We start from the raw sequence: 13,225 nt of genomic DNA on the forward strand, positions 1-13,225 counted from the left end.
TTTATTTATTTACTTACAGGTGTATTTAACGTATAGTATTAGTTTTAGGTAAACAACGTAACAACTCAGTGTTTGCGTGCCTTGCAAAATGATCGCCGCAGTAAGTCTAGTTAACATCTGTCACCATACGGTTACTTCTCTGTCTTCTTAACGTCATGAATTACCCATAATCATTTTTTTCCACTACTCTGTGCCCTTTGCTACTTTTCAAAGAAATACAATCCTAAATGAAGCGAAAAAAATTAACTTAGTTCTCAGACCGTGTATAAGCCAGACGTGCGTAATCTCTAGCACAAAACCAACTTATGATTTACTCTTACTCGATATATAATACAATTCGATGGTTTTCAACCATTTATTTGTTTTCTACGTTGAGAAAATCATCTTCTCCTTACGGCCTACATCGCAAACCAGGTGTGCCTCCTTTGAAAGACGCACAGGCAAAACAATAGCAAGAGAATGGGCTCTCGGTTTCCGTAGCCTGGCACACGGTACGTGCTTTGCTTGTGGAATTTATGACTGTTAAAAATAAAAAATGGAGATCTGAGGTTAGAAAAAAAAGAAAAAATTCTGGCCTCATGGTGTACTCCTCAAATTTCCTGGAACTCCCCTGCCCGGAGCTTTGCTTGTCCAATAACCTGTGTCTTCCCCTTTGTTGATAGGAACAGATTTATTAATGCTTCATCTTTGGATTATGAATCAGCTTTGGGCAGCTCCTTCAATGAGCTACTCTGTGACTATGTAACTCGTAACCACTTTCTTCAATCTAGTAACACAATAAAGAAGTGTTTGCTTTCATGAGGAAGGCACCAAGGCAAATGTAAAACAAACTGAAGAGTCACGGACAATGACATGACACCAGATAATCATTCCGAATGGACAGCTCAATTGACTGGCGGTAACTGAATACGGTGGCTTTTTTCAGGCTGAAGAATTAAACTCAGCCTAGATCTAGGGCAGCAGGAAGAGGTTACCTTTGGAAATATTGGTGTCCGATTGCTTCCTGACACTATTAGGAGCTGCATTCAGACTAGGACAAAGATCAGAATGGCATGCGGTCTTCCATTTCATCACAGCTCAATGTACCCCGGGGGTGGAGACTGAGGGGGGGAAACTGGCCATGATGCTGTCACTGGGCTTGTCCCTACGACGCCTGGAATGCTGTTAACCATACCTGCTCCCCAAAAGCCGGAGTTGTTTAAAGAATGCTCTAGTGTGAAAAATGGACACATTCCCAGCTAAAGACTCAGGGTATCAATTAACCAGGCTCAAAAAATCCCACACCACCAGTTCTGGAATTCTCCCACTCACCTACAATGCTTTAAAAAAGTAAAACAGAAAAACGTCTATTGCAAAACAGTCCCCAAAAGAGAAAAAGGAAAAAAAAAACAACAAAAAACCATAAAACTCTTGCCAGCCTTTTGTCCCTTCCATCTCTCACAAAGTATTTCCAAAAAGCTCTAACGCTTAGCAAAAACCAAACCTTTAGACATCTCTAAAGCACAAAACTGGCAGGAAATACCCGAGGAAACTCCCCTCAGAGATTTCAGTAATCTATCTTCCATGCCTTAGAGTGTGCTGGGCAACAGTGATCCCAGGACTTAAGTCATGCATTACAGACTGAAATTTTTGTCTTTACTAAACCATCATTCACCCCATTTACAAAACATTCTTCTCTAGAATTTCCCAAGAAAAGTGAGCGATAATTTTTACTTTATGATTACGCTGAATTTAAACCAAAGATGATGACAATGACATCTCAAGCCGCGAGCACCCCGTAGAGATGTGTCTAATATGCACAATAAGCCAGGGCTCAGCATGAAGCTATCCATCTTCTGTTCAACCACCTGAAATTCCTTCCATGGAAGGCAGGCTGAATTGGGAAAAGGGAAAAGGAGATCCAAACTCCAACAGTGGGCCTGGAACCCGCTTCTGAGGTCTGGGTTTTTTTATTAGGAGAGTATGACACTGGCGACTGTATTTCTCTTTTGCTCGTCCCTAATCCCCCTGCATTCACACTGAAAAACTTTCCCGGAGAGCCTGTGAGGTTAAGCAAACAGTCGATCAAATGAAACACCGGCATCTTCAAAAAATGCACCTTAAAACATTACCACAGAAGAGCCACGTCCCTCTCTCCACTTACCCACAGAAGAGCCACGTCTTTCTCTCCACTTACCTGGGAAAGCGTGTGGATTGGGCGACCCTCTCTTAAGGCACTTAGAACAGAGAATGTGCACGGTGTAGTGCAGTCCAGGCCATTCCTGAAGTAGGACATTCAGTTCCTCTACCAAGGGGGTTATGGCTTGCCACGCCGTCCATATATTTGGTAACGAGGCATGGCTGGCAATGGACAGAGTGTCTGGCTGCAAGACCCCCTTGGCAGGTCTGTAACTGACCACCACAGGAACCTTCCCTCTATATGCAAAGATCTGAAGTTTACCATCCGATCTGTGTACCACGTGGCTGTTGATCTGGACGCTGTAGCGTGCAAACAACCCGGGCGGGAAGGTAAAGGGAAAACTATATTCAATCTGCAGCTGCTCGGCCACAAAAGACTGTCCGGCCAGGTTGGTCCCGTTGATCCAGGCCTCTGCGTGGGGCACGTCATTCTGCACATAGCATGGGAACTTGTACCAGGCCGTGGACCCATTCAAAGGCTTGCCCTTGGGTTTATTGAGGCAGTAACAGAGTCCCATCTTCTCCAGCAGCTCCAGCAGCAGCTGAAAGTCCTGCTGGGCCTGGACATGAGGCTTCAGCAGCAACCGAATGACATGGGCTGGCAGGAGCCCATGAAGCAGAAAGCCCTCCACATAGTGATGGAGCTGGGTGGTCCGGAGCAGTTCCTGGCCTGGGGTGGGCGCCGCCGCCGGCGGGGAACTTTCCCCCTCGCCCTCACCCTCGCCGCTGGTCCCTAGAAGCAGCTTGTGCAGCAGCAAGGAAGGATCCCTCTGGAAGAAGACATTGAGGATGTCGATGAGGCGGGTGAGGTTGTGGAAGACGTGCTCCTTGAGGGCTGGGCTGTCCTCGAAGTAGAGCAGCTTGCCGCTCTCGTGCAGGTAGGAAAGGGCGCTCTGCAGCCGGTCCTCGGTCAGCCCCGCCTGCAGGCCCAGGCGAGCCGAGTCCCACCAGCTCAGCCACAGTCGTTGCGCCTGGGGCGGCTGGAAATGCAGTTCCTCCAACACCTGCCAGGACCGAGGCAGCACTCTGTGTAAATTGGGGAAGATTTCCCTGTGCTCGGCGACCGAGAGCAGTTTGTCCCGAAGGCGCTGTAACTGGCGAGGGTCCCTGCAGCTAACGGGCAACACCGGGGAGAGGATCTGCAGCCGGTGGTTGAGCAGGTACTGAAAGTGGGCCTTGCGCCGCCGAAGGTTCTTGTCGGAAACCCCGTAGTAGGCTGCGTGGGGGCTGGCGGAGCGCAGCTCGAAGTCCCGGGCCAGGGCCTCGTCCACCACCCGAGCCAACCGGCTCAGCCCCTCGGCGTCGTGCTTCTCCTGCAGGGCGATCTGGCGGTGAATGTCCAGGCACTTCTCCTCCAGCTCCCGCTCCCCACACAAGTCTGCGTGCGTGCCCACGATGCACACCACGGCGTGAGGCACGCGGGCCCCCACCCGGTGCAAGAAGGAGCCCACGGTGGTGGGAAAGCGGGGCGGCTCGTAGGTGGCCAGGTTCACCACCAGCACATAAAGGGCTCCTGGGGAGAGGAAGAAGGGCTGGATCACCTCATAACTTTCATCCCCGGCTAAGTCGTACACAATGAACCGCAGCCCCCGCGAAGCGTCGGCCGTCCAGCTGGTCACCTCGATGCCTTTGCTCACAGAAGGAGCCGCAGGCGGGTAGCTCTTTTCCTTGTCCCCTCCTCCTTGGTTTCCGTCCACTCTCTCCTCCGTGAGGCAGTGGCGGAGAAGGGTCTTCCCTGCAGCCTTGTGGCCCATCAGAAGCAGCTTGAGGCGGGGCTGCACGGCCGGCTGTGAATGAGCCAGCTCCTTCTGGTAGGCTGCGATGTAGGGGATCCCCTTCATACAGACCTCGTAGGGGGGCTGGATCAGCGGGTTGTCCTTGATCTTCCACAGGCCCACCCTCGAGAGCTGGCCAAAGTTGTCCGGCAGCACTGCGATCTGGTTCCCTTGCAGCACCAGCTCCTCCAGGCCCGTCAGCTCCACAATGGAGTCGGGCAGGTAGCGGATCCGGTTGTTATCCAGCCAGAGGGTGAGCAGCCGGCCCAGGCCCGAGATGAGGGATGGCACGGAGGTGAGCTGGTTGCGGCTAAGGTAGAGCTCCTCCAGCCCAGCCAGGGGCAGCAACGCGGCAGGGAACTCCTCGAAGAGGTTGGAGGAGAGGTTGAGCATTTTGAGTCGCTGCAGGCGGCTGAACTGGGCGGGCAGAGCCTGCAGCCCGTTGTTGTCCAGCATGAGGCTCTCCAGGCTGGCCAGCTCGCAGAAGCCGCTGGGCAGGGTGCCAAGCTCGGCCCCGCTCAGCCAGAGGATCTTGAGGGCACGCAGGGCACTGATATCCTCAGGTAGGCCCCGCAGCCGGTTGCTGGACACGTCCAGCTCCTCCAGGGCCGCCAGCTGCAGCAGCTGCCGCGGGAAAGCAGTGAGCTGGTTGTGGTCCACGTCGAGGGTGCGCAGGCGGAAGAGGCAGGAGAGGGAGTCGGGCAGGTGCGCCAGCCGGTTAAAGCTGACGTCCAGCTCCTCCAGGTGGGCAAGGGCCCCCAGCTGGGCCGGCAGGGCGGGCAGCTGGTTGTGGCTGAGGTTGAGCTTGCGCAGCTCCCGCAGGGCACTCACCACCTCCGCGCCCAGGGCGGTCAGCCGGTTGTGGCTCACGTCCAGCTCGGTGAGGTGGTGGCCCAACTCAGCCACGGCCGGGGGCAGCCGGGCGAAGCGGTTCCTGCGCAGGACCAGGACGCGCAGGCTGCCCAGCGCCGAGCCCAGCCCGTCGGGCACCTCCTCCAGGCCGTTGTTCCCCAGGTTCAGCACCTCAATGTCCCCGATGTTGGCCGGCAGCACGAGCTGCGGGGCGTCGGGGGAGTCGAGCTGCTCGGCGCCGGCCCCCGGGCAGCCCCCGGCCGCGCTGAGGGTGAGCTGGCGCAGGTTGCTCCGCAGCTTCCTGGCGCGCAGGGCGGCGTCCCGCCACAGCCTCACCGTCTTCAGGTTCCCACTGTCCTTCCCAGCCATGGCGGGGCCCCGGGCCGACACCCTCGCGCCGGCGCCCGCAGCTACATGCCGCGCTGCGCCCGGGCGGGCGCCAGTCTCCCGGGCCCTCTCGCCCCTCCCTTCCCACCAGCCCTCGGCGACCGGCGGCTGAGGGTCCTAGCGCAGCCAGCGGCGGGGCGCCCGCAGTTGGGGGGCGGCGGCGGCGACGCGAGCAGCTCCGGGGGGCGCCGAGCGCGCGGCGCGGGGGGAGGCGGCGGCGGCCGGCGGGCAGCGCAACTCGCATTCTCCTCGCGCCCCGGCCATGGGCGCGCCGGGGCAGCAGGGCCGCCGCCCGCCGCGCCGCGGAAGATGCCTGCTGCTCCTCCTCCCGCTCTGCCCGCCTCGCGGCGCCTCGGTGCCGACTCCGGCCCCGCTACCCTCGCAGCCGCGGCCCCGCGGCCGGCAGCGTCGTCGCCTCCGCGAGCTCCAGGAGGAGGGCGGCGCTCGGCTCCGCGGCCGGCATGTTGCGGGCGCAGGGCCGGGGCGCAGCCGGGAGGAGGGGGCGGCGGCGCCTCCTTGTCTCCGCTTTCCCCGGGCTCGGGCGGGAGCGCGAGCGCCGCGTCCCCGGCGCTGGGAGGGCGCGATCGGGAAGCGGCAGCGCCGCCCGGCGGAGCGGCCCCCACGTGACCGGCGGAGGCGCCGCCCAGGAGGGGAGAAAACGCAGGGGTGGGAGCCGCTGGGCGAGCGGCGGCTGCGGGGCCGGAGGCGCCCGCGGGTGCGGGCCCGGGACGGGGACCGCGCTCGGCCGGGCGCGCGCGGGGAGCCGGCCCTGGCTACGGATCCGGGCTTCGGGGTTTTCCCGGTGGGGCTGGACTGCGTCTGGCTCTTTGTTGGCCCCGCGTCTCTAAGGATTCCTTTTTCTCCCCTCCTGGGTCGGGTCCGGGGGCCGCCCTTGCTCATTTCTTTACCGTCCTTCCCCTTCCCCTGACCCAGCATCCACACTGTGATGGAGCTGGCGGGATTCGGGGGCCTGGGTTGCGTTGTAGGAGCTTAGAACGAGAGTGTGACTAAACAAAAGGACTAAAGCAGGCAACCGTTCGTTCATTTGGTAAATATTTGTTGAGGCCCTATTTTGTGCCAGACTGACGGAGACAGACGTTCTCAGCTCTCCTGGGGAAGACTTGGAGCAGGCTCCTGGCCGGAGTTGGGGAGTCGGGGAGGGGCTGGGGGGCTGGGGTACGCAATGCAAGGGCTTTTCATGTAGGGTATCCCATTTATCCCCACAACGACCCCGTGAAACAAATCCCATATCCCCATCGTACAGTACTTTTACTGTTAGCTCAAGAAAATGGCAGCCGTTTCGAGGCAAAATGCACAGCCCAGTGCTCGTTTTTAAGGTTTATTTTTCCTCTGTTAGGACGTTTCCTTGAGATCACATCTACAGTAAGTAAGTAATATCTTCAGAATTTACCCAAACCTCGGGGCGCCTCCGTGGCTCAGTCGGTTAAGCCTCCGACTTGGACTCAGGTTATGATTTCACAGCTTGTGGGTTCGAGCGGAGCGTGGGGCTTTGAGCGGACAGCCCTGAGTCTGGAGCCTGCTTTCTTGGGATTCTGTGTCCCCCTCCCCCACTGGGATCTGTCTCTGTCTCTCAAAAAAAGTGAATAAACATTAAAAAAAAAATTACCAAAACCTCAAAACTCATTAGGTATCTGATATCACTTCCATCACGGCCTCTGAATTGGTTAATAACGAAGCAAATAGTTTTCAGATGCAAGACTAAATGTGATTGGTTAAATGCACCATGGTTTAAATGCGCCACTTAGCGCACTAATTGTTCTCCCTTCACATGTCATTGCTCTCATTTGCGGACCCGTCTTTGGTGTAGTTATCCAGGTAGTAATAGTTTGTCTCTTCAAAGAGAGCTGTTGAACATCTTAGTCTGGAAATCTGCCCCAGGGATGGTTATCAAGCCTTGGTCCTACATCTGGTAACTGGCGGGTGCTTCTGGGGCCAGGCCTCTCCCACACCACAGGTGAAATGTAGGTAGTCAGAAGGGAGAACTGAGCTGTGTTCTGAAGAAACTTCCTAGGAGATCAAATTGCCCAAGGATTCCTCCAGCCTCTCAGCCCAAGAAACACTCTAGATGACCTACACTGACCTTTTTTTTTTTTTTTTTTTTTTTTCCCAGCAGAGTAAACAGGCCCCAAATAAGCAACTTTTCAATCAGCCAGCTAGGTAAAGGGCAGAGCCGGGTTTGCTAACCCCCCATGTGGGTGATCCCCCTGGTGCATCATCTTCACGGTGTTCTTCAGACCCTAAATTCTCCACCTTTAGCTCCTTCCAACCCATATGTGAAGCTCGGGCTCAGGAAGGAGATTGGAGAAGGCATGAGTTCCCTACCCCACTTTCAGTGGCTAACCTGAAGTCTTAAAGTGGTTTGGAGTAGATCTAAATGACCTGTACTGAGCTGTTCCCCTTTACATTTTTTTACTGTTTATTTTTGAGAGAGAGAGAGAGAGAGAGAGTAAGTGTGATCAGTGGAGGGACCGAGAGAGAGGGAGACAAAAAATTCAAAGCAGACTCCAGGCTCTGAGCTGTCAACAGAGAGCCCGATGCAGGGCTCAAACTCATGAACCCTAAGATCATACCTGAGCCGTACTCAGCCACTTAAGTGACTGAGCCACCCAGGGGCCCCTAAGCTGTTCCCCTTTAGAAGCCATCAGAAAATTATACTTCCATTTTAAAAAGACTTCCATGTCTTTGAAGACGGTGCTCTCCTTTGTCAGGAGATAACCTGTGATTTTCTGTATCTGATAACTAGAGCTGAGAGGGCTAGAGAGTGCCCTGTTTGGGACCTCTCAGCCCTCCCTGCAACACTAAAGCCTGGTGTGAAATCTCAGCAGGAATACACCTTTCTGAGCCCCTCCACCTACTCTGTGTTGTTGGGGTCAGTCATGCAGGAAGCCTTGTAATGTCTGCTTCAAGAGCTCTTTGAGAGTCATTATGCTAAAAACTAAAGAGTCAAATCAGGAGAATGCAACGATAAAATAAAACTCTGGGAAAATAAATTGTGTCCAGTATGGCTCTTAAATCCACACAAGGTTGGGCACCCAACCCTGGCACATCTGGTCCTCCTCTAGCCACACACACCCCTTGTGGAAAAGTTTCTGATGGGCCAGTGAGGAATATGGACATGCCCCTTCAACCTTCTAGAACACTTTTGGTATGAAGAACGCTAAATTCCCGGTGCAAACAGCTGGGGAAGGTGGACACAGTCCTGCCTAGTCATTCAGGAGTTGCTGCTGTGTATATCCCTCGCCTCCAGGGTGTGGATGGCCGTCTGTGTGTGCCAGTCCCAGTCCCCTCCCTGTGTTGGATGGAGCCCACGTTAGGATGGGGGTGGGGGGCGCGTGGATATGCCACAATTGTCAGCTAAACGTAGCACATTTAGATATTTAGGCATATAGAATATGGACCTCTGTTTATTGTTTTGCCCCAGGCGCTGCAAAAGTTAGGGGTGGTCCTGCACATTAGGGTTTTCCTAAAAGCATTTCATTTTCGCCGCTGCCATGTGATGGCAATGGCATTCTACGCGTAGGGCTTCCTCCCAGAGTGTAGCCTCTCCTAGGGCACCCGTTGTTGCTTCCGGGGAAAGGGAGGTCACGCTTGAGGAGGCTGCGTCTTAAGCGAGGCCTTGAAAGATGTGGCTGTCAGTCATGGTGTAAAGGGCCCCGGTGGCAGGGGTACTCTCCTCTTACCCCCCTCGCTAAGACCAGCAACAAGTTCCAAATAAGCCTTCGTCTCTGATATCTTCTGCTCTGTCTTCAACATACTCAACTTTCTTCCGTCTTGCCAGATTTTCCTCTTGACCTTGCTGACCCGCTAGCTGTTATCTCATTGCTTTACTTCTTCTCCCTGTCGCATGACTTACATAAGTGGTCTGGGGCCAGTGGTCAGGCTCCTCTCCACTGGTCCCCTCCTTGGGCCTGGTAATCTGGCTTCCATCCCCACCGGGCCAGCAGCATCGCTCCCTAAAGGTGACCTCACCCTTCTTCCATGGCTTCCCGTTGTGAATAGTGTTAGGCAACTCCATTTGGAAATTTGCTCCCTCCTTGGCCCATGGGATATTTGGTGTCACGTTAAGTCTCGGGTTTTCAAAAAGAGCCTTACAAAGGCTGACTATTTCCTTGTAGGAATCGGGTTTGCCACTAGAATAAGGCTGTGAAAGGAACCACTGCTACAACCACATGGACAAACCGGCTAGGACTTGCCTCGATTATGGATAGCTTCTTATGAAAATATTTCCTGTTTATGTTTCTCTAGTTATATTAAAAATGCTGGGGCGCCTGGGTGGCTCAGTCAGCGGAGTGTCCAACTTCGGCTCGGGTCATGATCTCGCAGTTCGTGGGTTCGAGCCCCGTGTCGGGCTCTGTGCTGACAGCTCAGAGCCTGGAGCCTGCTTCGGATTCTGTGTCTCCCTCTTTCTCTGCCTCTCCCCTGCTCATGCTCTCTCTTTCTCTCTCTCTCTCTCTCAAAAATGAATAAACATCAAAAAAAAATTTTTTAATCCTTGATTTGGGGGCACCTGCCTGGCTCAGTTAGAGGGGCACATGCATCTTGATGTCAGGGTCATGAGTTAGAGCCCCACTTTCGGCATAGAGATTACTTAATAATAAAAAAAAATCTTAAAAAAAAGGCGTACATTTGGAAAATCATGTGAGTACCTGTTTCCACTGAATTTTAATGTTATCCACCACAGCTTAATCAAGTCTTTATTCTAAGATAACCACGTGTCCCCGTGTGCCCAAGACGGAGGGGTTTTCCAGGATAGGAGACATCCTGCACCTAAAAGCAGGCCATTTCTAGGACAGCACAGTTAGCTAACACACTTGGTCTTCCAAAAGACCCCTTTTTCTTGCTTTCTCCTTACCTTTCAGGAGTTCAGAACCCTCAGCTTCCCGGAAACGTATCACTTTACTTGCTTCGGCGGCTTTAGACTTTCAAAACAGTTCTGATTTCAGGACATTCGTGGGCTTGAGGTTTGAACTGGCTTTGGAGAATGGAAACTGGCTGTCTAGGTAACCTAGAGTTACAGCATTGCATGAGAAAATTTACTTCTCTCCTTGAAGTCTGGAGAGGCCGAGTATATGCTGCCTTTATCATGACAAGAGGGAAGGTCTTCCCACGTTCTCCTTTCTTCTAATTTTACGTCCAGCTAGTATTTTGTTTGGAAAAACAATAGCAACAAAAATGCTCCTTTGGACCTGGCTACAGGCAAATAAGAGAAAATCTCACCTCCGTGATTTTAGTCAAGCCATACCCTTCTTGGTTTGGTTTTGCTGGAGATAGAAGCAGGGGATATCAAGGGAAAACCGGAAAGAGGCAAAGAAGGTTTTAGGCTTGTCATGCAGAAGAGGATTAGAAATAAAGCCTTAAGGGGACGCCCGGCTGGCTCAGTTGATGGAGCACGTGACTCTTGATCTTGGGGTTGTAGGTTCAAGCCCCGTGTTGGGTGTAGAGATTATTTAAAAATAAAATCTTTTTAAAACAGGAAGAAAGCACGGCTTAAGAATTGGCATAGGACAGTTTAGCCACAGAGGATCTTGGAAGGTACTGGGCACGACTAACCAAGATATCAAAGAATAATCACTCGTAATAGTAACTAACGTGTATTAAAGGTTGTCTATGTGCTCAGACACTGCTCTGTAAGCGTTTCATGCAAGGCTTCACATAATCTTCACCAAAGCCTCGTCCACTTTTCTTCTCATTTTATAGATGGAGGAAAATGAAGGTAGAGCTATCGAGTGGCAGAGTCCAGACTCCACAGAAGGCAGAGTCCAAAACTTATGTTTTAATCACTGTGCTATTTCTTGGGGAGAGGAATGGGTCTTGTTCACTGTCAGCCGACTGTGTATTTTAAGCTATAGAGAAGTGGTACCAGCTGGAGAAATTGAACTTTGCTCTTACAGCATTGAAGAATGCCATATTGGACAAGTGAAATCTCTAAACAAACACTATCTCGAAACTACAAGAAATGGGTTTAACATCTGTTCTTAAATGTTACAGCAGGAAACAGAATGTGTCTGCCATTTGTAGATAAGCTGTGTTTGACTTGTTTGTCTATTTGGAGAGAAAGGATTTAATACAAGTGTCCATAATACTATGGAAGGCATTTCAGATTCTGTCTTTTGGGAAGAGCATTAAGGGGGAAAAAATGAAGAAGGTAGAAAACTAAATTATCAAGGTAAGATTAAGTATGAAGAATCTGTCATCTTTTGTTTAGGGGAAAAAAAACTTAAACTTTTCTTACCCCTCTTTGGACTCACCATCTGATTTGAATGCAAGCCAGCATATATCAGCATTGGCTAAGAAGTCTGAGTGGTCACTTAACTACCAACAGAGCATAAAAAAAAAAAAAAAAAAAAAAAAAAAATGTGTTCAAGACACTGACTCCCCCAGAGAGCAAAGGCAAAATTGTACCAATATGTCCGTTGTTTTTTCTTTCCCCGGCTCTACAGAAAACAAATTTATCTTGGAACGGGCAGCATTCAATTTAACATTGGATCTCTTTGTGTTTCCAGGTCAAACAGGAACACATATGCTCCCTACTGAGGAAAATAAACTGCAATGTATTTTTAGCATCCGTTGGAAGTACTTTCAGCTGAAGATATTCTGCAGGATCCAGACTATTTCACTGAGGGCCAAAGGATTGGCCACAATGCCACCTAGAATTCTAGAACTTGCCCTGGGGGGGTCTGTAAGTAGCGGTGTCCCTGAACCCCCACCCCACCCCTCTTCGTTCTCAGCCCAAGTCCTGTTGCAGACATCCTCTTTCGGAAAAAAAGGCAAATCATTCCAGAGAGAGACAAATGAAAAACATCTGTGAAATAGTTACGGCAAATGGAGCTGACTGTAGAACACTTGGCACTTGGAGGAGGGAAGAGGGAGGATGAAGAGCAGAGAGGATGCCCCCTCCCACCCCTTTCGCGCCTAATGCTGAAGGTGAGCCAGGAACAGGGAGCCACTGTATGGTGCATCCTTTGCAAAAGGGAGAACAAGGCAGCGCTCCAGCAGACCCGAGCGACAATCGGGTGGTTTCAGGTTCTGTGCCCTCTCCGAGGATGGTGTGTGTCCAGCCTATACAGGTCTGGGAGTAGTTTCAGTTCCTAGCCTGAAATGTAGTAAGTTTGTTCATGGGATTTGGTGACAGGGGGACAGATGGTTTAAGACTTTGCTTCTGTCTGCATAGTTTTGAAAAATATTTTTCATTTTTTAAAATTTATTTTGAGAGAGAGAGAGAGAGCAGGGGAGGGGCGGGAGGGGGCGGTTGGAGAACCCCAAGCAGGCTCCACGTTGTCAGCACAGAGCCCCCCTCGGGGCGTGATATCGTGAACCTGGAGATCACGAACTGAACCAAAATCAAGAGTCAGACGCTTAACCCACTGAGCCCCCCAGGGGCCCCTCCAAAAAATAGTTTTCATTTTTTAAAATATTTTCATTTAATTTCATTTTCAAATTTAGTTAACTGCTAGTTTCAAATAAATGGCACAGGCATATTGCCTCCTCCTTGTGAAACATTGTATTTCTAAAATGAAAACAGTCCACGGGGACGTCTACAGTGACACAAAACACACATCATGAAGCCCAGCATGGCACCAAAGTAGATCATACAAAGTTGTGGTGCCCGGGTGGCTCACTCTGTTCAGCATTTGACTCTTGATTTCCACGATAACTGTGCAGAACGTGCTTGGGATTCTCTTTCTCCCTCTCTCTCTGCCCCTCTCCCCTGCTCATGTGCACAGTCTCTCTCTCTCTCTCTCAAAAAAATTAGCATTAAAAAAACAAGAAGTCTTCCCAAAGAACTACAGTTTTTATTATTGTTATAATAAAGCCATGTATTTAGGGGCACCTGGGTGGCTCAGTTGGCTAAGCGTCCAACATCAGCTCAGGTCATGATCTCAAGGTTCGCAAGTTTGAGCCCCACGTTGGGCTCTTTGCTGACAGCTCAGAGCCTGGAGCCTGCTCCGGATTCTGTGTCTCTCTTTCTCTCTGTTTCTCCCCCACTTGCAGTCTGTCTCTCTCTCTCTCTC

General features: G+C 51.9%; 1 protein-coding gene across 1 annotated transcript; it reads right to left on the reverse strand.

Moving 5' to 3' along the window:
• Window positions 1–1,186: 1,186 nt before the first annotated feature.
• LOC125918131 (malignant fibrous histiocytoma-amplified sequence 1) lies at window positions 1,187–5,773 on the reverse strand. The gene has a single exon (XM_049624178.1). The coding sequence runs from the start codon at window positions 5,172–5,174 to the stop codon at window positions 2,100–2,102; it is 3,075 nt and encodes a 1,024-aa protein (XP_049480135.1). The 5' UTR covers window positions 5,175–5,773; the 3' UTR covers window positions 1,187–2,099.
• Between the last annotated feature and the right edge of the window lie 7,452 nt (window positions 5,774–13,225).

Source organism: Panthera uncia, unplaced genomic scaffold, assembly GCF_023721935.1.
Source record: "Panthera uncia isolate 11264 unplaced genomic scaffold, Puncia_PCG_1.0 HiC_scaffold_467, whole genome shotgun sequence".
Classification (NCBI taxonomy): Eukaryota; Metazoa; Chordata; class Mammalia; order Carnivora; family Felidae; genus Panthera; species Panthera uncia.